Source organism: Aspergillus fumigatus, chromosome 3 (assembly GCF_000002655.1).
Source record: "Aspergillus fumigatus Af293 chromosome 3, whole genome shotgun sequence".
Taxonomy (NCBI): domain Eukaryota; kingdom Fungi; phylum Ascomycota; class Eurotiomycetes; order Eurotiales; family Aspergillaceae; genus Aspergillus; species Aspergillus fumigatus.
The window spans coordinates 3740070-3765837 of NC_007196.1; the positions used below are offsets into that span (position 1 = coordinate 3740070).

Sequence of the window (25768 nt, forward strand, 5' to 3'; positions counted from 1 at the left end):
CGCATGGCAAAACGCTCAGTCTACAAGCCAGTCTGCTTGAGCAGAGTATTAACCGGAGGAATCTCCACCTCAACCGGCCCAAAATACTCCTTGAACACCTTCTCGAGGGTCTCCTCAGCTAGCTGCATATGGCCACCGGGAACAGTCCTAAAGTCCAGCTTTCCCTGTTCATCCAGCGCCTTTAACCCCAGCCAGTCCTCCTTATACAACCGCCTCTCCTTGAGCGGCGTCACCTCGCCGTTCGTCCTATTCACCTCCGCAAACCACGCACTCTCCTTCGGATTCACCATGGTATCGTCCTCAAACATATACATCGCAAAGCGATTCAACCCCGCCAGATTCTCTGCGTACCTTTTATTCTTCAGCACACGCTCGTTGTTTATGTCTGCAAGGAAATTGCTATGCTCGAGGTACGCATCCAGCTCCTCCGGATCGCGGAAGTACTGCGCAGGCACGAACCGTGACTGCGCGAGACTCGACCACCGGCCTGCGCGTAGCAGCGCCTCCGCCCCCCGGCAGATCCAATCACTCCACGCGCACTCCTGAAACTCGGCGATCCCATTGTGCTGGCTGCCGAAGGTGACGAGGTTGCGGACGGGCGGGTCGTTGCAGCGTTCGACGTACCCGCGCAAGAACTGCCCGCCTTGCGAGAAGCCCAGCGCATTGACCGCGGGGGCGGTCGAAAGGATCGGATCCGCGCGGAGCTGGTCGCAGACGAGCGCGATTTGCTCAGTGAGATTGCCGATGAAGGTGGCCTGGCGGTCGGCGCTGGCGGTGTCGCCGAGGTGAATGAGGTGGACGTAGGTTCCGGGGTTTGTGGACTCGGCGAGCGCGGCGACTTCTTTCATGCCGTCGCGCTGGAAGTTGTCGCCGAGACCGTGCCAGATAACGAGCGGGAGGGGGGTGAGTTCTGTTTCATGGGGGCGGAGGGGAGATGCTGCGGAGAGGATTGTGAGGGTGAGGGGGAGGAGGCTCGTTAGATAGTGCATCGGCATGTGTGTATGTGCTCTCAGCTTGATCATATAATTTTCTGCCTATACTTTTTTTTTGATAAAAAAAGGGCAATATGATGATGACTATCCTGTGTAGGGATGACGTTGTTCGAAGCTGAGGCAGCATTGAGACTTAATCCGCTATCGGTCACGTTACGGCTCTTATCACCCCAACATGGAAAGTAGGGCAGGAGTGCAGGGCTGATTCAGTGCGCATGTGACCAGCTATTTCTCGCCATTGTACTCCGTACAAGGTAATCAGGCTCAATGCGATTACCATGTTATTAATAATTCTATGATATGTCTCCATAGTATCTGGTCTGTTGTACTGACAGAAGGTGCTGAATCGCGTTGTTCAAGTCACCCAACTGGTGTAGGATATACATATATATCAGAGATCTCCGTATACTAACAGAGGGTCAAGCGAGGACGAGAGGAGTAAAAGGTTGTACGACATTTCTTGTCATTTTTGCCCGAGTATTCTTGGCGATAATTCTATTTGAGCCCTATGCTCATTGTGTCCCGCAGTACAATACTCGATTTTTGGCAAACTCCTTGAGTCGGTTGGTGTTGCATTTCTCTCAGCACGGGCTACAGAAAAGCTGCGCACGGATCCAGGGTTGCTGTTGCTAAAATTGGAGTCCCAGTGTAAATTCTATCGATTATATTGATTCGTCCATTATCACCAATACCTGTGTGACTGATCTGTGAGGAGCCTTGGGTGTCCGTTGTATTGTCCGGACTTTGGCTGGCAAATCCATAGATCGATGTCGCGTGACTATCCTCAGTTAACGGAGTAACTTTCGGTTCCTTGACTGCAGAGTTCCAGGGAGTCGGCATCCAGTCTGTTGTTCCATTACTTGCTTGATTCCTTGCAACATCTATAGGTTGGCCGAATATCACCATCGGTGATGCACACTGTCTAGCCCGCGAATTTCCGCAAGGAGTGTCTGGCCCCAATGAATAAAGAGAGTTGACTTTCTGGCTCAATGGCCGTCGTATACTGTACCTTGGCTCTGGAAGCCATCCAGATGGTGACCGCGTGACTGCTGCTGCATGTTCATGTTCATGGTGGCCGAATGATTGACCGAGGGAGCGTGAATATTGTGAGGACTGTGAAAACGGGCGCTGTTCAAGCTGCGGGCCTCCATGGCGATCTGGACGTGTCGTTATTATTATCCCATCATTCGAGCACCTTCCCTTCTCGGCAGCTATCTGATCGTCAATTGTGAAGCGATTTTGTATGATTGACCCGGATGATTGATGGACTCTGTTGCTCTCATGGTGCCTCTGGGGCGCCAAGATTGACGCTCCCAAATCCTGACCCGAAAACCCGGATGTTTGGATCAGTTCACTGCGGTTCCTGCTGGATGGTATCCGACCCGGGATGGCAGCTCCAGAGAGACGAGATCGTGAAATGGCGATAGAATGTATAGATGACTTAGGATAAGCTGATTTCCGCTGACAATATAATGATCTGTCAACCGAGTCTGCTTTTGCGCTCCATGCCTTGGCGTCACTGTATGGCTGTACTGACGGATCCGAGCCTTGGTCGGGACGGATTGATACATCTCCATCAAGGAGCATTGGCTGTGAGGAAAAGTTCTCGTGGCGCTCTTTGAGAATGCTTTCGCCAGTATGGCACCGCTGCCCATTTATCTTAATCTCTAAACCTTCAATCCCAAGTCGATCCGATGATATATTCTGTCGGGGAGCCCTGCGAGACTTGGGAATCTCATATGGCACAGCCCCGTTTTCCACGGCAGCTATTCTCGTTCGGTCGGCTTCGGTTAATCTTCGTCTTTTGCCGAAGTGCTCTACCTCTTCGACTGGTGTGAACGATATTTTGAGAGGCTGTGCAGCTCTCACAGCAGCCCAGTCTGTAGTTTCTAATAATTGACGCCTGATATGTTCGATGCGATCGGGCGGCTGTGGGTTATTCACTTGCTCAGAACAGATTGAGGAATCCCTAGCCGAACGTGACGGGGAGGGATTGGCCCTATATGAAATCCACAGTTTAGCTGCACATCCAGAGGATGGTCATTCTCCCACCCACCATGGAGCCACACAATCGTCAGGTTCAAGGAGCAAACATCCTACCTGACTAGCCAGCCCAAGCCGTTGAGTCTCGTCTCCAGTGAACTTTGCCTGAAGCAATGGTCCAAAAGTGGCGAATTCAATGAGCGATGGAGCCTGTCGAGAATCATTTGTGCTCCTCAGTCTTGATTTTGCGAACTTCTGCTTTTGATTTCTAGCCAGATTGCCGGATCGATTGTTCGAATGCCGTTGCAACCGACCTCCCGTCCAGTTCATTGTAATATATGGCAAGTAGATGAGCAGACGACAATCAAGAGACGATTGTAGCTGCTCTGTAGGCGTTCTGAGGTGCACCTAGTCCTCAAGCCGTCATGTGATGGCGGAAGGCAGTTCAATATGCCCATTAAAGCTCTCAATACCATTTTGCCAGACTGATCGTATTCAAGTATGCGGTAACAATTATATTGGTAACTAGATAACGACGAGCAGACTGTAAATAGTTCAAGAAACAAACTGCAACAGCTCTGCTCTTTATGGTGAATGCCTAAGGGGATAGCTCCCAAATTGCATGACATCGCAGGATTGTTGCAGCAGCTGCGAGTCATGGCCTTCTGCAATGGTGGAAGTCAAAAGTGTACCCTTGACATCAGTGCGATTGTTGCCCAAATGACATGCAGCGAAGCGGAAGCTTAACAGAGTCGATTCGTGGCGACTTTATGACGAAAGTTTGAGCACTAAGGGGCTCTGAGGCTCATGGCCAGTCGTTGTCGGTCCCAGAAGGATGGTTAGGCTACTACATGCATGAAAGACTCCATCGACTGTACAAAGTTGAGCTGGAGGTGAAGGTTGGTACCTGACACCGTCTATTGGGTATGTATATCTATCTGTAAACAAAAATTCTTATCTCTGCCATTAAGCTTTCTGTAGGGCTTCCCAAGGTTGGTTCCGTAAGTTTCCGTCGTCGCTGGTCTCGCGCAAAAGAAAATCACTCCAAGGGAGCGGGCCGTCCCGGAAGACGGCCTTTAACAGTACGAGGACCAAGGTCGTACTGGCACAAAGCCACTGAGTTCTACATTTTTCAAGCAGATCCAGATTAGATAATAGAGGCCAAAGCAAACAATACAAATTATCACGTGATTGCTCGCTTCAAAACCGCGTCTTCGCACAGAGAGAAGAAAGTTCTCTTCTTACTCCATACATGGTCCACCATCAACCTCGAATATCTGAAGCGCTTGTGGCATTTGCCAGCCCAATGGATGGCGACAAGGTTGTTGCATAGCTACTCGGCCTGTGCCTTGATGCAGGCACAGTCGTCTGTACTTAAAGTGCTCAGAAATCAGGTCATCTCGCGGCCTTCCTTTTGGCGTCCAAAATCTTAAGGTAAGCGCCTTTTTTTTTTTTTTTTTTTTTTTTTTTTTTTTTTTAATTTAAAAAAAAACCAATTTCTCTTCCATGAGGATTGTCTGAAAGTGCCCCACTATGTTCCCCCCTCAATCTGAGCCAGACGGGATGATGTAAGGGCCTATTGTGTGTCCTTAATATGATGATTACCATTACCAATAAGCATAGTTCAACTGAAATCTTCGGATTGCTGAACGACAACCTTCTACCATCTTTCACCCCTATCTGATAAATCTCCCGTCTGCTGCTGATACTGTTCATGTTTATCAAGAGAGGATCGATTTTTGATGAGCTGCTAATAATTCTCGTCAACAGGTGCGAAAAAACAAAAAAAAAGTCTTAGATAAAATGAAGGGCTAGGCCTCGCTGACTTTAGTCCCTCATGCATTGCTGCCCAACCTCTACGGATTACGGTGCAGCCCAAACCAGTAGGAAGTGGATTCTCTAATCTGACGATGCACGGTCGTAGATAAATGTGCACTGCTCACCCTTCTAATATCCTGCTTGCGCTCTCTGACAGCGGTTTTGATGTTTCTTCGCAGGCTGAGCAGCATCGGTAGCAAATGACTGCACATAGTTAAGGCTGCATGAGGGGTGAAACTGCCAGCTACCCCCTGGTCACCTGCAGAGGAAGGTAGTTATCCTGCTTCCCCGATGCGTAGAAGAATTTGACGTGTTGCCGTCTCATCCAAAAGATGAGTTTCTGACATTTCAGCGAGATTGTTCATGAGGGAAAGCGGGGCACAAGAGTAAAGGAGCTGCCGATAGTCTGGCTGATCAGCGTGTTCCATCAGCCGCCGTTCACTGGCTGTGGGCCGATCAGGGACGGCATGAGTGTATCCTCTCGCTTGTAGCCTTGTGACCTTGTCGCTGGATCTGACTCGCTCTCTAGCATGAGTCGCACCATAAGTATTATTTCTATGATGTTCTGCTCTAACTCTGTATGTGAGGCAGATTGAGGGATATCTTGGAAGGCTCCCGCATATCTTGCCCTGCACGAGATACATGGCGGGAGACGCTCTCATCCAATCGACTCCGTAGTGCTTCATAATTGTTCGAGAAGGAATCGGCGGATGATGCAAGCCCGCAGCTCTCAGACTGGCACATAGCCAATAGAAACATTCATCGCAAATGGAGCAGGCCGTTTAAACTTCCGCTTCACCGGTACATATTGAATTCCGAATATCCCAATAATAACAATGCCAAAATTACGCTGAAATAACGACGTTTGGAGCGGGAAATGAATATGATACATCCACTTTTTGGAACGCGAGTTTCTCTGCCACGTCAAAAAACTGAAATGATTGACAGCAGAAAGGGGGCACTATTGGCAGATGGCACTCCCATCGTCACCACTTGGCGCTGCGCCAGCTGCATCCGAAATCACCACCCTCTTCTTGCAGGATCGAATCATTGGCCTCAATAGTGCCAGTGAGGCAGTTGGCTGCTGCAGGATTCCAGGCCGGCCGCACGCTTGGACGGTCATTTTCGTGCTTTTGCCCACTTTGCTCGCCCCTCTCCTGATCGCGTCTCCTAAATCCCGAACAGGATGAGGTCTAAAAAGGCTGTTGATCCCCCCTCGAGCCAAATCTTCCCGATCTTCTTTTTTTTTGACCTCATCATCCTCTTCTTCCGCTTCAGACTTCGCAGCCGACTTCCGTTTTGATACCCCAGGCTCTGAAGAATCTGCATCTCTTCTCTCTTATTCGCTGTCAAATCGGCTCTTGGATCACCTACCTAGTTCATACAATACCGCCAATCTTGCTTTGAAGGCTTTATTGTTCTCGTTATTCTTCTCTCCGATACTGCGCAAGCTTCCAAACCCTGGATCTTGGAAAGAAGAAAACCATTACCCTGGCTTCAATCAACCCAGACTGCCTTTTGGAATACATACCACCGCCCGGATAGGATCTGCTTTCACTGTTATTTTTTTTTTTGTTTTTGTGTCCATACTCCCAGGCTTTAGTCTGAACAAATCATCGACAGATAACAGGTAGACCCCTCAATTGTTTCCTTATCGTTCCCTTTCCCTCTATTTCCTTTTCTTCGCTCTTTGAGCTGGCCATTCTGCGACAAATCTGGACCGCTTTCCCAACTACATACTTCGCCGACTTGGACTCCCTGGACTCCCGGACTTTAGCTGCCTTACTGGATCTTACTGTCATAAGACAGTGTCCTTGAATAATGACTTCCACTTGGACTACAGACGTCTACAGCGGCCGCTGTCAGACTGGACACTCAAGTGTTGCTTAATGTTGCACACTTGCACATCACTTACCATGGACTTCATCGTTTTACTTTGCCCTATTTTGGACTTCTCACTTCAATCCTGGAGCGAGACTTGGATTTTAAGTTGATTTCAGGACCTTCATCTTTGCCGAGGAGAACTTCACTGGAATTTGCCTGACCTGCCTCTTGGATGACTTGAAATGATGCTTATGAACTCCGTTCTTCGCTGGACCTCCGGATCATCTCTTGAATAGTGCCTAAGGAATCACATACTCTCAAGAGTCGACGTTCATAGGACCATCAATTTACCTGAACTCTGGATTGACCCGCTCTCAATTTATTGTAGTCTCAACAAAGGCTTCCTCTGGATAATAATACCGACTTGAACAGGCCTCCCTCAGGATACATCCGACGACGTGTAGCAATAGCTAAACGTCATCCCTTTGACTTTGCAGCTGTCGAGCTTTTCACACTTCTCGGTGACCATGATCATCAGGCCGGAACGAACTTCGTCTAAGTGGACTAGCCAATCGACCCTTACCAGGTGCCCTTGTTCTGACGATCTCTTACGGCCGACTTCCAAGCAACGTTTGCAAAACAGCTAAACTGGCGCTTCAGGACATCAGCTGGATCTTTAGGATGGACTCTCGATTTTTTTTATTTTATCTGCAATGTGTTATACTGTAACGTTTGTGAATGAAAGTCGGTTACTGACTTCAATTGTCTTTCAGTCTAGTGCTTGTCTTTGATTGCTTCCCAGTCATAGCTGGACCTATAAACCACAATGTCTTGCAGTGTCAAGAATGACCCGGAGCGGGTTTCTCTGTCCCAGTCAACTTTGCAAAACATGGACCAGATCTCTCAGACCAGACAGACCCAAGGAATCTCAAATATGGCCCCCAGAATGATCCAGGATGATGAACTCTCAAGCCAGGATAACTTCTCATTGTGCTCCAGCACACATCATGGCCATGGAACTCCTCACGACCTGAAATGGGCTTTGCATGATGCCGATGCATTTGATTCCAGTGTTATCTCATCGAGCAAACCCGAAAGCCCTGAAGTGCAACTGCTTTCTTTCTCTTTGTCTCAGCAGCTTTTGCCTAGCACCGTTGGACCAAGCGATGTTATCTACCAGTCAGGATCCGAATTCCAGGATATTGGGGACCACAATGACTTGGATTTCTCGCACGCACATGACTTCAGTCATTATTCTTCCCTTGTGGATTTTGCCGCGTATGATAATGATACCTGTGGCCAGAAAGGGACCCAACCCTGCACTCCTGATGATGCTCTCTCCGTTGGACACAGTTCTCATTCTGAGGATTGCCACATGGTCACCGCCAATGAATGGAACTCCATTCTAGCAGATACCAGAAACTACCACCCTTCTTCAATGGAACACCTCCAAAGCAACATTTTCCAGCCATTGCCTGTTTCTCCCCCTTTGACCGAAGCAAGCAATGATGTTTCCGTGACCACCTCTTGCTCCCACTCAGGGTACCCAACTTTTATGACTCACGAAGAAGCCATGTTGAAGGATATTACTGCCACGCCACTTGGGAGCCAGGGAATTAACTTGGGAGATCCTCTCTTCCCTCTGACGCCGCCTCTCAGCGAGCAGGATCCAAACAGGTCAGTACTTCTCCATGATGTTTGATGTAGGGTAAATATTAACTCGTTTGCAGAACTATCAGGCCTACCAAGAGTGCTCGCAGACCTGCCTTGCAGACATCATCACCATCATCCCAGGCCCAGGTCAAGCAGGAACAGGAGTTCTTCCCACCCCTCCCTGCGAGAGAGCCCTCTCGGCAGAGGTCTAAGGAGAACACGGAGTTGCGGAATCCTCGCGACCACCCATATTATTCCTATCCCACCCACAGTGATGGAAAGTATTACTGCCCCTTCGCCAACGGCGAGAAGCCTTGCAATCACCCCCCGACTACACAGAAATGCGCTTACCAGTGAGTGTAACGGGCTATATATGAGAATGTTCAGATCGCTGATAAACCTACCAGCAAATACCTTGATTCCCACCTAAAGCCTTACCGCTGCAAGGTCCCTGCCTGCATGGAGGCTCAGCTGCAGTTCTCATCCAATGCCTGTCTCTTCCGCCACGAACGTGAGGCTCATGGGTTCCACGGTCATGGTGATAACCCTCACCTTTGCCTTTTCGAAGGATGCGACAGATCCGTCCCTGGATATGGATTCCCCCGTAGATGGAACCTCTTCGACCACATGCGTCGTGTTCACGACTACGCCTCTTCCGAGAGACCTAGCTCTCCAGAACACTCTCCCTCTGGCGTTTCCGCCCCTAAAAAGAAGGAGGCTAGCGGACGCAAGCGCAGAGTGACGGGTGCATCTGGTGCGCAGACAATGAAGCGGACCAGATCCACGCACTCTCAGACCAGTACCTCGAAGGCTCTCCAGCAGACTGCAAGCCACAACAGCCAGAGGCTCCAAAATGCCGAGCGCAACTACTACAACTGCCGCGCGCGCTTGCTCGAGGAACTCAGCAATATCACCCCTCAGGATTCCTCCATGCACGACAAGGTCAATGCCAGCCTTCAGGAATTGATCACTCTGGGACTGAACTACCGTCACATCGAAGCCAGCCAGACTTCCTCTCTTCCCAACGGACTTCCCGCATGAATGCACTCCTGGATCTGAGTTCCTTCTTTTGACTTCTTCCCCCCTGAGGACCCCTTGTCGGAGATCAATGATCAATCTTGGCCTCTCAGTGTCCGGGAGGCAGGTTCCAAGCATGAATGAAAAATCACAGACACGCCCCGGAAAGCTTTCCACTCTGGCCATTGGATTTGCTTTTGTGTCCCAATGATTTCTTCCATGCTCAAGAGTTCTCGCAGTGCTCGTCACACCTTTTCTGGCATCGGCACGTCTTGCTTTGAGAGCTCTTTCTTTAAACAGACTACTGGACCCATATCGGGCCAGTACCACTGCAGCGTCAAACTTGCTTGACGCGTGGCTGTCTCGCCACAGTCTCAACAGCCAGCTTCTTCGGAAGCCAGAGCCAAGATGACCCAGATCATCAGGAGAGAGACAGACCCTCCTCGCTTCCCTATTTCCTTCCTAGTTTTCTTTACACAGGGGCATTTGGACTCCCTCTTTTTGTATAAAACCTTTTGTATTCGTGGTGATGGGGTGGGCTCTCTGCCCAGCACTTTCGATGGCTGGTCTTGACAAAATAAAAAAAGTCGGGCAGGCTTTTGTGTATGAAGTATTGTGTCCCCTTTTTTTCGGTTACTGAGCTTAGACTTTTTTTTTTTTTTTTTGTTTATAGTCTTTGTTTTCGAGTTTGGCTTTTGCTTTGGTTTCGATGTAGATAAACTCTTGAATTGAAAGTCAATATAGCAATTCTCTTATAGATGTTATCCTCTTCATTTGACTAAAATAAGTAGTCACTTCGGGGTGACAATAATTTGTGTCTATCTCTATGTCTAGATCGTCGTGATATCATCCAACTAAAACAACTTTTCCATGGATCAAAGCCAACAAGCTATGCGATGCGATGATTACCCAGAGCCAAACTGCGCAGAACCCTGAAGAGGAACGAATGTAGCTTTTAAACTCCGCTCTCCCCCGCAAATTCCGCGTTCAGGAATCTTACAAAGGCATCTCCCACCTGGTCAGGCGCCAGGCCGCCCTTGACCGCAGACGCATGGTTCACCCCAACATACGCCCGATTCAGTCCGATCCACTGCCTCCGCAGACGTTGCAGACGCGGTAAAGCAAGGATACCGCCCGCACCGGCAAGCTCGTCCGTCGTGCCTGACGTTGCCACGTGCGCCGGGATGAAAATGGGGGATGAGGCCTCAGGGACCGGAATTGCGATGCCGCGGGCGTCAGGATTCTGGGCTAATGCTGCCTCGGCGGAGGGGTTGGTGAGTGCGTAGGACCGGATTGCGCTGACAATGGCGGAGGTGCACTTCTCCATGGCGTAAAGGGCGGAGGAGTCTGTTGCAGTGGGTTGGACGGTGGCCTGGTGGGGTTTGATCTTTGGGCGGTGGAGCGCAGCAGTGCGCGGGGTGCGTGCTGTGGCGGAGGTGTTGATGCTGGCTGTGTCGGAGAGGAGGGCGCTGGATGCGAGCACACTTGTGAGTGATGTGACGGGGGTTTCGGGTTCAGTGGAGGTGGATGGGTGTGGGATGCCGGTTAGGGCGGTCCAGATCTCCGCGATGGGAGGTTCAGGGTCGCTCCACAGGACGGTAAAGAGGGGCTTATCCCAGCGGCTGTAGGTGCTGGGTTCTTCGTAGCGGAAGATGAGGTTCTTGAGGAGGTCGGGAGGGTATGGTTCTTCGGTGTCATCGGTAGCGGGAGAGGGGGCATCGGTTTGTGTAGTGTTTTGCGCTTCGACTTCCGGGTCTGCATTTATTGTCGATGCTTCCTTTGGCTCGTTGTCGTGCGATTCAGACTTCTCCTGTTGTGTGTTTCGACGACGTATCCTGGCTTCGTTGTTCGCGACGCATTGATCGACAGGGGTCCCGACGTGTACCTTCAGCATTTCACATCAGCTTCCGCAAAGTCTGATGCCAAATTATAGACTTACGACACAAGAAGTCGTCCCTAACGCCTTCGCCTCACACCAAAGCTGATACCTATACCCCTTGATGTAATTCATCCCATCAAGAATCACGAAACTATCTCGGCCCAAGGCGCGCTTGGCCCGCGTATATGCGACTCCGCGCGCCTCTTTTTCCGTCCTCGCATTGTCATAAACGGTTCGTGGGTGCGAGGGATCATGCGTTGGGACGATGTGTATCTTGTATCGGGGTCTCGAGGCGGGGATAGCGCCGGATTTGAAGAGTTCATCTTGCGTCACCTCGAGGAGCGAGGCGAGTTGTTGGGCGCGGTACGAGAGACCGGAGCAGGGATAACCTGAGAGGACGATGAGCTGTCATTCCTTTGGAATTAGCTCCATTTCATAACGATATTGGAACACTAGAGCAGTACTTACCGGCATTATAACAACAGTGGATGTGGATGTGACTGTTCTGGCGGAGACTTTTTCTTCGCGGGGCTATTCTGGGTGGCATGTGACTTGAGAAGCTGATGTCTCTTGGCTGCTTCCCATTGATGGGCGTAGATCATACAACGTCTACAAAGGAATGTGGATACAATCACTGAAGAGAACGAGGGAAATTTAAATTCTATTGATCAAGTTAAATGCAGGATAAGATTGCTTGCATGCCACTAAGCCAATCATCCTACGGTGGTATGGGTTCGTCAAGGTCATTAATCGCTAAGGTACATACACAGTCACTTTTTAGTCTTCACACCTACTGTCAATTCAGTTGATTTGGAGCCCACCGAATCTCATATCCGAATACCGTCCTACGAAGTAATTCGTCCTGCAACCTTGTCAGCAAACGCATTATGTGAGAGAAAGTCAAACCTACACCAGGGTCGTTCTCGAACAAGACCTTATCCATGACCTTTTCGAAGATCTTGGTGACCTGGAACCCGTTCTGCTCTGCTAAAGGAAAGAAAGTTTGGTTCCTGGGAAGAAGCCAGGGCTGGTAAGGTGTAAAGACCACCAACGCGACGGAGTCTTTGGATTTCTTCAGTGCCTTCTGCATGACCTTGATCAGATTAGGATGCTCTTGATAACTGTACACCACATCGGCCATGATCAGAAGGTCGAAACTGTTTGAGCCCTCGGGAAGATACGCCGTCAACGGTTCAACCGGATCACCCCATTTGTATCCAGCAACATGGAGGGATGACGAGCTCGGAATGATAGCCGCCGAGAGCGAGGCATTGTATCGCATGTTCTCGACCAGGTCCGGATCAGGGTAATCGGTCATGACGACGGTCCGAGCTCCTTTGACTGCACTAACGATGCTCGGGACGCCTGCCGCAGCCCCAACCTCCAAGACATCTTTCCCCTCGACAAGGGAACTAGCTTTCTCTTCTATATATGTGGCGCTCGTCCGGCCGGCATTCCACAGCAGATCACCCTCCAAAGACGGTCAGTCGGCGAAGCAGAGGATTAAGTTATTAACAATTGAAAGGGAGAGTATTGGGAGGTTCAGCGTGTTCGTACGTATAGAGGATGGCTGCCGACAAGGCGCACGCGCACCGTCTGGCCGCTGAGCATCTGGTGCTCTGCGAACGTGGGTTCTTTTTCAGGAGGGTAAAACCCCTCCGGGTCCTTGAAGGTGTCCCCAAATCCCACGAAATCTTCTTCATTTGCCATTGTGCAATGGTGTTGCGAGGGAAATGGGTGGGATGAAGCAATTGTAAGAAATCACATGGTGCAGTCCAATCGCAACAAATTCGCTATCAGTGATAAATTCTCTATTGGTGATGGTGGGGTAATTTCTAATAGAAGACTAGTGCAAGTCAGTTATTACCTGAAATCACGTGATAAATATATCCATAAAGCTGCTGAGGCCTTCCTCGAATACGATACCATACAGCAAATTCGTAAGGGTACCTGCATGCGACGCTGGTAGCCCCGCATACATATACGTGGAGATACGTACCGGATTTAGATCGGGTAACTTTCGCCGTTTCTGTTTTTTCTACTCCGTAGAGATTCTGGAAAGAAATCATCCATCCTCATCGACGCGGATGATCATAAATGGGCGACGATAGTCGCTGTAGATCCTGTGCATAGTCTAGTCCTCTTGATCAAGTATAGACTGCATCTACCAAGTCAGCGACTTGTTAGAGTTCATAAGTACATACTCTCTCTCTTCTCCGTCTTGGCTGGCATCTCTGGGCCAGGTTCATACCACCGTCATCACCGGTTCCTTAATACTTTTTCCTCCAGTTTCCTCTCGGACGTCATTCCGCGGTATATCTGGGTAAGCCCCCACGTGTTGCGACTTTTGAGCGGCCGATGATTATTTTCTTCCTTTCTTCTTTCACTTGACATCACTTTCACCATCACCTCCACCATCACGCCATCTAATCTGTGCTAACCAATACAGTGCTGCCGCACTGGTCAGTTTATCGCAATCAGCCCATATTGTTAGGCCCCAACACCGCATCGCACCCCGCTCCGCGACCTTAATCCATCCTTCGCCGGCAAAACTTGAACGACTTGATCTTCAAGTATCTCCATTCTTACCACAGTCATGGACAACTCTGCCCGCACTCTGCATTCCATAACTCACAGCAACACCCAAGGATCCAACTCCTCCATACCATCCTCGTCAGTTACACTAGGCTACACGCCCGCAGCGATGGCAGCCCAACCGCAGACCATCCAACCTTCGAGTGCAAGCCAGACGCAGTTCGGAGCGAGCGGGCAACAACAACAAACACAACAAAAACACAACCAGACTTCTTCTTCCACCGAGTCTGCGAACACGGCGCCCCCGCCCCCAGCAGCTGATATCTACCCCCACCAGGTCAACGGCTCGGGGGGTCCGTTAGCAACAGCCCCTTTTCTGCGAGACTTCAGTCTCGTCGCCGAAGCAGCGAAACGAGCGCAGATGTCTGTCGTGCTGCGGGATTTGGAGAGCGTCACTCTATAGAGGTCTCGATCGGAGCGGCCATCGCTTTCGTTTGCAGCTATGGATGCGGTGCATTAGGCAGATGGTGGTCTAAAACGTTGGGCTTGGACGTGCAGGATAGGAAGATTTGAATTGGGCTGATATTTTCTATTGGAGTTTACAGTTTACCTACATCGAGGACGGCGATGGGTTGGGTTGGATTGGCGTTAGACTTGCACAGATACCATTCACTTTGACACTACATCAATAAAGAACACAATCTTTCTTTTTCACGAACAAGAGGTCCTTCTATCTCAACTTCTGCTTCGACGGCGACCGATCTGCGGAGGATCAGTTGGGGTACCCACCTACCCAGTACTTCGTAGAGACCGAGGCCTCCGGTTAAATTCAAGGCTGCATGGCGAAGCCAATGTAACCCAGCAAATTGCCCTCGAGAACTAGACTACTCACACAATCAAGAAAGTAACTCTAATATAGATATAGATATGATTTTTGACCAACGAAAGAAAAGAAAACCATGCGGCGAACCCAATCTGCTCCGCGGCCCTCCAATACCAGAGAAGACTCGATAAAGCAGCCGAGCAGCGATTGGTGAAATTTCACTCTCTAGCATACTTGAGGCTTGACTAGGGCACCCCGAGCAGCGCTTATCCTATCAGGAGTAGCTACCTTAGTGTAAGCTGATAACGGATTCTTCCCTGCTATCGGTTGGTGATTGGTGCGGTTATTGGAGTGGCTGGATCATCACATGCATTTAGCCATTAATTTTGGGAGGGGGAGGCCAAGGTGATTGATTAAGCTCGGGGATATAGTTATTGCTATAGCTATAGTCTTAGAACAAAGTTGTGTACATACATTTGGTTTTGGTGACAGAAGGAAAGAAATGCAGCATCAAATGACATTCTATTATTGTTGAACACCAACACCAGCACTAAACGCCAAGCTAATGCAGAGAACAATGAATATATGCGTGGACCGAAAAGACTTTTACCGACGGCTGAAAGGGACTAGTTGAACCGATGCGAAAAATGCAGGCTAGAATAGCCGTCGCGATTGAGGATACAGTCGCATCGAACGGAAATATATGGAAATAATTGACAACTGGGGCCGGGTGCTACATATTCGTCGAAGACCCGATCAAGTTCGGTTGCGAGATGCTCGCGAGTTGTGCCGGCACAGCCCTCTTCCTCCTCGACCTGAACCGGAAAGTCGACAGTCGACGACTCAGCCCCCTCGTGGGTGGGCCCCAGTTGTCGAAGGAGAGGATGGAGACGGGTCTCGAGCGCGGAGGGCCAGACGCCGTAATGGGGTGTTGATCGTGATGGAGCGTTGTGTCTGTGTCTGACGGGCTTGCGGCCGCATCGAACATCAGCATTGACTGACGTCTGCTCCGAATCTTGCTGGCCACGTTGTTTGGGTCGAGCTGCAGGGAGAAGTCCTCCTTAATGTCGTCGAGGGCGTGCGAGAAGCGGCGGAGGAGGCGTGGTTTCTCGTAGATGGAGGGCTCGCGCTGTTCGAGTCCGTACAGCTGCAGTGGGGTGGAGTCCGGCGAGTCTGCTCGCAATGGGGTGGAATAGTAGCGGTGGACTTTGGGGATGTCTCTTCGCTTTCGGCGACATTGGGGGACGGGGAATGAGAATACGGGATTGTTGATGTTGCGGCTTGAGAGGGAGACGGGACTGTCGGGGTATGATTCCCGCGAAGAATCTGTTGCGGAGGATGTTGACATGTTGCTTAGGAGATATGGCGGTGTTATTGATGATGATGATGTTGATGATGATGAAGCTTATTATTGAAGGCCCTTGTGTGTAAGACCAGAGATTGTGGATGGAGAGACTGTTCAGGGAACACCACACGGGCTTTCCTTGCCAGTTGCAAACTTCACAGTCAGCTGCCTGGGGCGTGTCCCTGTGGGAGAGGCGTGGATGAATGAGCAGTAATAACTGGCCATCGGTCTCAGAGAGAAGAGAAGCTAAGTGGAAAGAGTGGAACTATGGAGTCACCAGTCCTCTGCGGTCCGCCTACGTCCGAAGTCGTACATGTTTGTTTTCAAAGAAGCTGCAGACTCCAGCAGCATTGCCCGAGTTTGCGCAGTCGCACGACAGCGCATTGTACTCCAGCCATCCTCTCCTGCCCCAGGCTTCCTTCCGATTATTCTCCTCACAGCATACGTAGACTCGAAACTGCGTACACGACGAAGCAAAGACCTAAGCCACCAACCGAGCCGATTCCCGATAACAAACCCGATCAGAGTGCCTGCTCGGACAGCGTCCAACGCGCTCGATGACGCGGCAGTTGACGCCGCTGCCAGAAATATCTCAAACAGTGATGGACTTGCATCAGCAAAGTGAAAGATCGAATCTTTTCATGTCTTGATCTCTGATTCTCAAATCTCAAGTCCTCAACCCATGTCTTAGGTACATGTACGTATGTGCACTCCTGCATCCATGGTCCACAGTCATGGCTGCGGGAATGTTTCACAGGTACGGAGGACCTGTGGAGACTTTTTTTGTCCACTTCGTGCAATCAAGGGATGGACTATTAACACGGTGAAAGTGCTGCTCTCCTAGAAAATATCCATGCGAAACAAGTGCATATCAGAAGGAAGTAGATACAGAGCATGAATACTCGCCATAATGAGCAGAATACGGAGTACTTCGTTTGCAATTCTGCATATGCATCAATGCTAAATCTATAAAAATAGAGCTCAGCCACCTTGCAGATGAAACATGGTGTCAGCCACTCCACTTTTGCTGCTTGCCCACAACATCACTTTTCTGCCAGTAATGATTTAGTTTGCAGTATATATCGCCGGGAGGTTGGACGCTACAACCTTTGGGTGGCGGTGTGCAAATAATATCATGGCTGCGGTGGATTGTTCCATTCAACTGTCAAGGTCAATTGAGCTACTGGCCAGCAACTCGAAAACTTGAAGCCATGTTCAACTCCTGTTTTGGCGCTGAGCTCCTAACCTTCAGTGATTGGTCGGTCGGAACAGATTGTAGGCTGTACTGTGCTACTAAGAATTTAAGAGTGAATGGGCTCGTGCTACTTCGTATGTGTACGAGATCTGTAAGTCTAAAATGTGATCGAAGCCTCGCAGGCAACGGAGAACAGAGTGGGATATAGGACATGTATCTTGAGCATTCTTTCCTTTGGACAGGGGCCGCTATTCACTTTCATCTACGCTTGAAGAATGACACTCTAGGAATTCGAGTCTAATCTGACCATTTGTTACATCTTTGTCACTTCGTTATGCTCCATATGTTGGGTATCTAAACAGCCTTTTGCTGGCTCTTCGATCGCACGCATGACCTATGCACCTTGATTTAGTCGAAACTGTACTTGACGTTCACAGCTGGTCTGACGGCTAGACACATACAATAAAGTCGATGGAACCCATGCTATCAAAAGTCACAATCATATCATCCATCAATCATAAACCATAATCCCCGAGCATCATTCACATCACAAAAAGGAGATTCACATCTGTTGCTTTATTATTAGCTCGCAAATCAATGTTTGTACAAGTTGACCCACCTAGCGGATGGCTACAGCTCAGCTGTGGCTTCTGTGTGTACTTGCCGTCGAGCTGTGCTCGAATCGAGTTCAGTAGCTGCAGATAGCTCTGATTCGGCCACTGTTTCAAGGATTTGATGAAAGCCCAGCTCAAAGCACCACGAGCTTCTCCGTCCTGGAATGTGTCCGCTCTAGAGAACACCGTCAGCTCTGCAAAGAGACGATGTCAGCAATAAAGGACATCAAGAGCACTCACGACGTCTGCGTGTCCTTGGAACCCGAAAACATGACCACATCGGCCGGAGACGTCTTGGTCATCACCGTCCGCTGACGCGCCGAGTCACCTTTTGCGGCCTTTTTGAGAAACCCAATCGCCGTCATCGCAACTCCGCTCAGATCCCCTTTCCCGTATGAGCTAATGGCGCTGAATAGATCCTGTGCTGCTTCTTTGGCGAGGTTCGGTTCTTTCAAGATACCCTGCAGGGGTTAGCATGGCGCTTGATGAGCTTCAGATGGTCAAAGCTACCTGAGTAGAATAGACGTAAGGCAAATCCAAAGCCGTCCCCGAATGGCAGGAGTCGAATATCACTGTCAGCCGAACGCCAGGACGCAACGGCCGGACCCTGCGTTGATGAGCTTCAAGCTATGAGTCAGAGGAAAGAGACTAACATTATGTTATGCATTTCATCATCCACAATATGGCCCGCAACCCGATAGTCGACAGGGTAGATGACGTCGTCATAGCCTTGATTCTGTCAGCCTCTCGCTCAAACCTAGACGCCAGGCGACTGACCGTCCTCTTCGTCACCGTCAAGATCAGGAGTTCGCCCGCCATGCCCTAAGCATCTCAGTATCGCCTCGAAGCGTGCAAACCCACAGCCACCCACCTGAGAAATGAAGGAAAAGCGAGTCGTTCGGCTGCGCATCTTTGACCAGCCACTGCATTGCACGCAGTATATTCGCCTTGGTAGGAATGCTCAGGGGATTCTTCTGGTCATCGGTGAGAATGACCATGTCCTCCCGCCGATACCCGTATCGCTCATGAAGAAAAGTCGACATGTTAGTGACGTCGTTGATGCATCCGCGGAGCTGATTCGGCTGTCCAATATAGTTGATTCCGATCAGTAGGGCTCTACGCCGCCCTGTGCATGCTGAGTACTGGAAGCGGTAGTGGGAAGGCGCTCCATTGCCGAATTGCTGCGCCTCGAGGGGCGGGCGTGGAGGGACAGCCGGCACACTCCATGACTGCGAGTGACCTGCGTTAGGTTAGTTGTGTGCGTACTCCGGTTTGACGAGCAGGGAAAATTGGTAACTCACCATGATGAGGATGCTGGTACGGAGATGGCGAGTGGGGAGGCGGCGTGGGGTAAGGCGATGGGTAATCGCGATGGGCAGGAGGAGGAAATGTATGCGCTGGAGGAGGTCCTTGAGGAGGATACGGCGGATATCTGGAAATCGTCACTCATGAATACATCAATGCATATGGTGTCGCGAAAGGAAACCTACTCATAAGGCTGCGGAGGAGGCCACTGCTGCTGCCGAGGGGGGTAGCCACCAGACCAACCCGGGGGTGGAGGAGCCGAGTGACGGTGGTACATCAATTGTTTAATCTACTGTATAGGGAACTCGCTGAGCGCCGACCGCAACTAATACAACAAAACAACAAACCCAGAGTGCACCACAAGTCAGGTCCAGTCTGTCCAGAATCGGATTCCAAGGAAACGAGGAAAAGTGGAAGTTTAGATAAGAAACAACTAACTAGCAGCTTGGACAAATCATGATACTTAAACCTGTGCGATTATTGAACAATGACCCCAGGCACTAAGGCCGTCAGGGCTGGCTGATAGTGGAGCAGACTGCACACCGTCAATCGCTGCCATTTGCTCGCAGATCTTAACGGTGTGGGACATGGCACGAGGCACTACACATAGGACATAGGGCAGAGAAGCGGTATGGATGGTCTGCCCGTTTTGTTCCTTGACTTGGCAAAATGAACTTCTGTGTTTATCAGGAGGATCTCTTTCTTATACACTTGCATCAGGGTTGTTATGCAGATGTGTTGTCTTGAATGGTAAGTGCCCGTCATCATCAAGTGCTCAATGATATCCTGGCCTGTTGGATGCTATCCGAGAACCCTAACTTTTGGCCTACACCATTTATATTTTCAACTCACCCGTGCCCTCTGCTATTCACAATTTCTGCTCATGTGGAATGCATGATCTACCCAACAGTGAAGAGCGCCTCACGGGCGCCATCCATTCCGGGCAAACATCCATTCCGGGCAAACATCCATTCCGGGCAATGCGTCATAACACTCGGTTCATTTAGGCATCTACATTTCTTTAGTCGTTAGCTTCCAGACGATTCTAGTAACATGACCGCAAATTATGAGCAGTTTTCGTATAGCGAAAGCTGATTCGCTGGAATCTGGCCTTTGGCCTCAAACCAATTCTTGATTCCCCGCAGAGGGTATTCATTGACTCGTAGGGCTGAAAGAGATCGGCAACGACGGCAAGAGAGAGAAATATTGAATCTGCCCAAAGATCTTGACCCAAGTGAGATCAACAGGTGGCGATGAAAGCTATCATCTACTGTGGATGATTTACCTTCCACAGCTTGAACATGCCACTGATATCAAAGCGACGATAAATCAGCTTGTAGAGGCTCTAACACCCTTTGGCGCTGTATCCAGCTAAGAACGTGTCAAATGGTCGCGGATGGATGGCGTCTGCACTCTGGAACTTTGAGGATGAATGGATTTCTTCGATGCTGAGACAGGACTCGACTGCGGATCCTAGTTGTACTGTTTTTTACAGTTGTTGTCTGGCTACGTTTGAGTTTGCGTTTGTCTTTTGTCAAGATGAGCGCTTGAAAGGTATTTGCATGTCGTTCCAGACATTGACCCGACGGCCACTTCCGCCAGGATTCCTGGAATGTGATGCTCTTATGACCTGCTTACGCAGTAAGCCAAATATAGACCGACTTCTTTTTGAGGTACATCAGAAGAGCAGTCAGGTAGATTGTGCTCTAGCTTGTAATCCCGAGTCAACGAAGGGGCATCGTTCTCATGGCCTATTTCGGCTCGATACTTGTGTGTCACCTCAAGTTTCACGGAACTCTGAAAGGTTACATTGTTCATTGTCTATTGCCCGGAGATAGTCTCCTTTGGTATTCCGTGCTCATTAGAAACACTGCTAGCGTTCCATGCGCAAGACAGGCATCCAAGACGTCTTCCCTCTACCATGAAAATTTGAATCTTGACAAAGATCGGCAAAATTGTGAGGACGTGAACTGTTTTGCACTGCCATGAAGACGGATTACGTCAGGTTGGCAAGTGGGGGAAAATCATTGACTCGACCTATCGTCACCACGCGCGAGTGTCCTGGAGGCTGCTATCAGATACAGGTGGTTGGGGTCCAGGTGGAGATGTCGCCAGCATGCGTGCATGGGTTAATTATAGACGCTGACGTTAGGGGACAAAGTGGCCAATAGTTGACTGGCCGTGTGTTGCACGGGGGCGATAATCTGAGCATCGAACCCAGGCAACACTATTTGTGCAAAGTCGCCATCTTATCTGTTAGCGCTGACACATGATGCACTGCTGACCAGTAAACTCCGTGGCACGTCCAATGCCATGACCGGACTTCGAGGAGCTATCAGAGCTGTTCCTGATCCCCAAGTCTAGACACCCCGCATTGTGATCGACCGAGAGCACACAATCACATATTCTTGGCTCTGACATGATTCCGTCGGGGATTTTTCTACTGGTGGGACTCGGAAGCGTAACAAGCCAGGCCGGCCACCAGCAATCATGCATCATGTTTGGTCCCGTCCGTACAATGATATCGACAAGGGACATAAGGGGAGAGCATTCCGATTGGATACAATTCGCCTGTACCTCAGCCTTTCCAACTTCGAGACTTTGATTCTCCAGCCTCGTGCCCGCCTTGTGTGGCGTGCCTGTTTGATCATCGTTTCGGACCTTATGGAGGCGCGAGGCAGTGCAAAAGCGGGGGCCAGACCTTCAGGAACTCACGGACGGGACGACAAGGCTAGCGATTCGAGGCCTTGAAAGTCGCACACAGAGTGCTCGCTTTGATGGATGACAAACAGTGGGGGATTGAAGATATCAAACGTGTGTTTGATAGCACAGAATTTGGTAGATCCTGCATGCTGTCCAGTTGGCGGGGCGGCTGCCTTAAAAATGAGGCCATAATTGGGTTTTGGGCGCAGGCGGCGAGCTTTCAATGCTGGCCAGCCACCAAAAAGTACGACCAAGAGTTGCATCCTTTGCGATGAACCACATTCATCACGGGTGGATTATCAAGGAGAAACCACGATTCAGAGTGGGTTAGTCTTCCCGACACTCGAAGGTGGTTAGAAAGTTTGAGACCGAAACTTCCCCCTCCTTGGGCAGCCAATAACTCCGGGGTCTACAAAACAACGGAGAATTGAGGCTCGGCAAGGCGTGGCTCTTTAGTCGGTCATTTGACAACTGGAATATGGGCGAATTCGCTCGTTTCTTTCCCGAATTGGGCAAAATATTGATCATGGATACGATGATGATGGAACCTTGGAATCTCCACGAGACTAGCTGCTTCGGAAGTCCGTACGCCAGTTCTTTCTCGACTGTTCACCTTGCATTGACACTAGCAGGTCTGGAAATTGCCACTTTGAGCCTCATCACAATCCACAAAGAAGTAATTTTTGGCGGCGGCACTCCGGAATCGGTGAAGAGGCCGAGATGGTCTTGGATAATCCTCACTTGGCCTTCTGTATCATTTGTTGAAGATCAGAAATTGACCATTATTAGAGAGCTGTCATTTGTAAATATTTTCAGCTCCCATAAATGTGCTCCTGAGGTGACACAAATTGTAGCCCGAACTCGGTGGAAACGTTATCACGGCTTGGGACTTGTTTCAACGGTAAGCCCCATTTTGGGGGTTGAATGCAAGGACACAAAGCGATTGGAAAGCCTCGTCAATAACAACACTACCAGTTAGAAAATGCCACACTGGAATGGGAAATGAGAGTCTTGGGCCGAATCCTCCGTGAGACTTGCGGCTCTGCAGTAGCCACACTACTGGACCATTGGATGCTTTTATGCTCACCCATGATAACCCATCTGAAGATAACTGAGCGTGGCGTTGATCAGCATTCGTGCCGCCCAGACCCTCTCGTGCTGTTGTGGCTGACTTGGTAAGGTGTAATCCTTTTTCATTTTGTTTTGTGAGGCAAATGCAACCTTTTCTTTTTCTTGCCAAAACAGTTAGACTGCTCTCATTTCGGAGCTCCTTAGAAGCTAGCTCGATCCGTGGGAATCAGGATGAAATCCGTCTTCAATAATCCACGCGTCATTCAGTGGGCCTATCCTACCCAAAATGAACAAAGCTCTCCAAAGCTTATACCGAGCCTCAAGCAGGAGGCTCAAATCCACTGCCTTCATATATTCTACAAATCTCTCTTCTCAGCGTGTGACATCCAAGATGGATAACTGTGTCTCCACAGTTGGAGATCGTCATTATCCTTTACTGCTCGCACCACCATCACTGTCATCACATCATCACAGCGTATTTTAACTACAGCATTGTTACCTTCCATTGCTTTGTTATTCGATATATTGTCCATGCTCTGCTGGAGCTATCATCTCTTCCTCTCAGTTTGGACATGACCGACATGAGCAAGAACCTGGACTCCATCCCATATGATGTGTTCTACCAGATCGCTTCCGGGTTGGATTGCCATGACTTTATCCATCTCAGTCGAGTCAATCAAGCTCTCAACAAGTTGATGCGAAATGAGTCCATTGCAAGAAAGACAATCGAGGTGTGTATTTTCCTCACGAGTGCATAACAAGGGAAGCATTTTAACATGGTTTAGAACCACCTGCTTCATTCCAAGGAGGGACGGGAAGCGGATAGAACTAGGACTGGGTATCGTAGAGCAGTTGGCCGTCTGTATGACATCAAGGAAGCTTTCGCCACAGCTCAGCCGTATTCAGTCTCAGTTCTTGCATACGGCTCGGCCTTTTTGTATGACCAAGGCTCCCTCTGCTACATCTACGACAACAAGATTCGTGCCTTGGATGTGCATGGGGTCGGTCAAGTAGAGCAGGTTTTGAACGTGCATAATGTCCTCTCGCGCGCGATCCCAGGCTGCAATCCGGCGCGACATACGATCCAGATATCGCTGCTGCACTACCATGACGGGATTCTGGCATTTCTGGTCGAGATTGGAGAGGTGCGAGATGCTTGGCTTCTTGCGGTAGATATGCGCAGGAAAATAGACTGCAGAACTGGTCGATTACGTCTCCGCACACCGCTTCAGTCCACACGACGACTTTTTGTCCGGCATAACAGGTCCTACCTTTACTACGGGACTCAGTCTGCATTGAGCCATTATGGCTATCCGCAGTGGGCTGTTCACTGCGTGAATCTAGCTACTGGACAACACATAACTGAGAAACCTGTTGAGCTGCATAACTTCGTTGGCAATGAGATCGGTCAGACCGTCTGCTTCGAGGTGCATCAGGACCATCTGTATGCCGTGTCGACCTTGGTAGACTTTGAAGAAGAAGAGGTTGACTGGACCTCCTTGTACATGTGGATCTGTCTGCCCCCTCGCGGGGATAGGGGCTCGGTGACGCCCAGGACCGAGTGGCGTCGACAGCATCGCGAAGGCCCCATCAATGACACATGGTCGGACCTTTCACTTCGAGAGGACGAAGCGACCAACCAACTTCTGATTCTGGAATGTCGCCGCGAATGGCGCAACGGAGGCAGCGATAATTGCCGGACTTACTACATGCAGCCTCTCCCGTCGCCTGCAGAAATCTCTCGGAGTAAGCGACCGGTCAACCACCCACCATGCAGCTCGATAGCTGCTGAATTGCCAGACGAGCCCTTAACCAAGACACTAGATTCGTCGAATAAGGCAATCTACGAGAGACCCCGGAAACGGCTGCGCAGATACTATCACTCGGAATATCCACTTGACGATCAAGACAATCACGATCCCGACAACCCAATGCAACGACGCGACTTCATCCTGGCAAAAACGAAGTTCCGCACCTACAATCTCTCAGCCTCGACATTCGTTGACCTCGTCAACGACCCCCACCCATCATCACCAGGAGGCAGCCACATCCCCCACGATCGCCTCCGCCTTCGGACAGTCTCCCGGAAACGCAAAAGCCCCATCGACGAGGCAAGCAACACCCTCCACAAACCAGAATTCACCGACGACAATGGCAACCCCATGGACCACGGCGAGGAGCGGTTCACCTCTCGCGGAATCCACATGTGGCCGCCCGAGAACGCCCCCGCAGAGCTGACCCAGCTCCTCTGCCCGTCCCACCGCATTGGCAAAGTCCAAGCGGTCGCAGACGAGCGCTCAATCATCTACTCCATCGATCAGGAAGGACTGTGCGGCGGTAACCAAGCCATCGTACTCATCAACTTTGATCCTGTCATCAGACATCCAGGTCTGAAACGTCTTACTCTGGACTCGGGCGTCCGGCCTTGGGGGCCCAACAGTGATCACGCAACCGCAATCAGGCCTCCACGCCAGCAGGAGCGGACAATGCTTCAGACTCCTGTCAGCACAGCAAGGGCGAACCAGGCGGTGCCATCTGTCCGGGAGGAGCCGGCTATGTATCTAAGCATTAATCATGGATATTGGCTTCGGTGACCGATCCGTCCTCTCTAGTTGCAGTCATCTGTAATAAATCAAAGGAGCAAGCTGCAGTATCTGATCAGTCGTCAGCGCGCAACGTTTTGTTGATCGTGTCGTATTCGCACTCGTCATTTTGCAACTAAGACCTGTAACTGAAAGAATACGAGGCGTACCCACTTCACCCGTATGCGCAAACGCACCGGATGCAATCTTATTAGCTTTGAGGGAGGTGCTGAGTCATCGGTCTACATATTGAGCAAGAGCTAAGCCGATCTGGACATTACTCTCTACAGAGTAGAGTTGGTGGCCTGACAGGCAGCGAGGAGCGGGCTCGCACGACTGATTAAGTGTCTTGGTGCATCGGCAAGTACTCCATACATTATTCCCTTTGTCTGGACTTCCTACCAGTATGAGCGAGACATCCTTATAACT

General features: G+C 50.1%; 9 protein-coding genes and 1 non-coding gene across 10 annotated transcripts; 3 read left to right on the forward strand and 7 right to left on the reverse strand.

Moving 5' to 3' along the window:
* Nucleotides 1-20: 20 nt before the first annotated feature.
* On the reverse strand, nucleotides 21-1022 carry AFUA_3G14060 (palmitoyl-protein thioesterase family protein; the record flags this gene model as incomplete). Its single annotated transcript, XM_749125.1, has 1 exon — nucleotides 21-1022. The coding sequence occupies one exon, from the start codon at nucleotides 1020-1022 to the stop codon at nucleotides 21-23; it is 1002 nt and encodes a 333-aa protein (XP_754218.1).
* A 561-nt stretch (nucleotides 1023-1583) lies between these two features.
* On the reverse strand, nucleotides 1584-3563 carry AFUA_3G14070 (uncharacterized protein; the record flags this gene model as incomplete). The annotated part of the gene is made up of 2 exons (XM_001481583.2): nucleotides 3049-3563; nucleotides 1584-2991 (listed from the first exon to the last, which is right to left on the reverse strand). The coding sequence occupies exons 1-2, from the start codon at nucleotides 3303-3305 to the stop codon at nucleotides 1584-1586; spliced, it is 1665 nt and encodes a 554-aa protein (XP_001481633.1). The 5' UTR covers nucleotides 3306-3563.
* Nucleotides 3564-4461: 898 nt separating this feature from the next.
* AFUA_3G14090 (putative C2H2 finger domain protein) lies at nucleotides 4462-9311 on the forward strand (the record flags this gene model as incomplete). The annotated part of the gene is made up of 4 exons (XM_749123.2): nucleotides 4462-6423; nucleotides 7391-8294; nucleotides 8348-8623; nucleotides 8678-9311. The coding sequence occupies exons 2-4, from the start codon at nucleotides 7444-7446 to the stop codon at nucleotides 9309-9311; spliced, it is 1761 nt and encodes a 586-aa protein (XP_754216.1). The 5' UTR covers nucleotides 4462-6423; nucleotides 7391-7443.
* On the reverse strand, nucleotides 4561-4667 carry AFUA_3G14080. The gene has a single exon (XR_013344499.1). It is a non-coding gene; the product is annotated as an uncharacterized ncRNA (small nucleolar RNA).
* A 931-nt stretch (nucleotides 9312-10242) lies between the features above and the next one.
* On the reverse strand, nucleotides 10243-11713 carry AFUA_3G14100 (putative RNA polymerase II Elongator complex associated protein Kti12; the record flags this gene model as incomplete). Its single annotated transcript, XM_749122.1, has 3 exons — nucleotides 10243-11172; nucleotides 11227-11555; nucleotides 11647-11713. 3 exons carry the CDS (start codon nucleotides 11711-11713, stop codon nucleotides 10243-10245), a joined length of 1326 nt encoding a protein of 441 aa, XP_754215.1.
* Nucleotides 11714-11962: 249 nt separating this feature from the next.
* On the reverse strand, nucleotides 11963-12876 carry efm7 (putative nicotinamide N-methyltransferase Nnt1; the record flags this gene model as incomplete). Its single annotated transcript, XM_749121.1, has 3 exons — nucleotides 11963-12028; nucleotides 12077-12637; nucleotides 12724-12876. The coding sequence occupies 3 exons, from the start codon at nucleotides 12874-12876 to the stop codon at nucleotides 11963-11965; spliced, it is 780 nt and encodes a 259-aa protein (XP_754214.1).
* Nucleotides 12877-12931: 55 nt separating this feature from the next.
* Nucleotides 12932-14164, forward strand: AFUA_3G14120 (uncharacterized protein; the record flags this gene model as incomplete). The annotated part of the gene is made up of 2 exons (XM_749120.1): nucleotides 12932-13106; nucleotides 13761-14164. The coding sequence occupies 2 exons, from the start codon at nucleotides 12932-12934 to the stop codon at nucleotides 14162-14164; spliced, it is 579 nt and encodes a 192-aa protein (XP_754213.1).
* A 759-nt stretch (nucleotides 14165-14923) lies between these two features.
* Nucleotides 14924-16734, reverse strand: AFUA_3G14130 (uncharacterized protein). The gene has a single exon (XM_077804479.1). The coding sequence runs from the start codon at nucleotides 15870-15872 to the stop codon at nucleotides 15258-15260; it is 615 nt and encodes a 204-aa protein (XP_077659919.1). The 5' UTR covers nucleotides 15873-16734; the 3' UTR covers nucleotides 14924-15257.
* An 872-nt stretch (nucleotides 16735-17606) lies between these two features.
* Nucleotides 17607-19260, reverse strand: casB (caspase family protein; the record flags this gene model as incomplete). The annotated part of the gene is made up of 8 exons (XM_749118.1): nucleotides 17607-17853; nucleotides 17919-18139; nucleotides 18189-18285; nucleotides 18332-18407; nucleotides 18456-18500; nucleotides 18550-18918; nucleotides 18980-19110; nucleotides 19169-19260. 8 exons carry the CDS (start codon nucleotides 19258-19260, stop codon nucleotides 17607-17609), a joined length of 1278 nt encoding a protein of 425 aa, XP_754211.1.
* A 3827-nt stretch (nucleotides 19261-23087) lies between these two features.
* Nucleotides 23088-25743, forward strand: fbx15 (F-box domain protein). The gene is made up of 2 exons (XM_749117.2): nucleotides 23088-23488; nucleotides 23543-25743. The coding sequence occupies exons 1-2, from the start codon at nucleotides 23330-23332 to the stop codon at nucleotides 25349-25351; spliced, it is 1968 nt and encodes a 655-aa protein (XP_754210.1). The 5' UTR covers nucleotides 23088-23329; the 3' UTR covers nucleotides 25352-25743.
* Nucleotides 25744-25768: the final 25 nt, after the last annotated feature.

What these genes read in the sequence shown, in the direction of transcription:
- AFUA_3G14130 (XM_077804479.1), bottom strand. Translation starts at nt 15,872, where the DNA reads ATGTCAACATCCTCCGCAACAGATTCTTCGCGGGAATCATACCCCGAC.
- fbx15 (XM_749117.2), top strand. Translation starts at nt 23,330, where the DNA reads ATGACCGACATGAGCAAGAACCTGGACTCCATCCCATATGATGTGTTC. An exon ending in TTGCAAGAAAGACAATCGAG is followed by an intron (nt 23,489 to 23,542) that starts GTGTGTATTTTC and finishes AACATGGTTTAG; the next exon opens with AACCACCTGCTTCATTCCAA.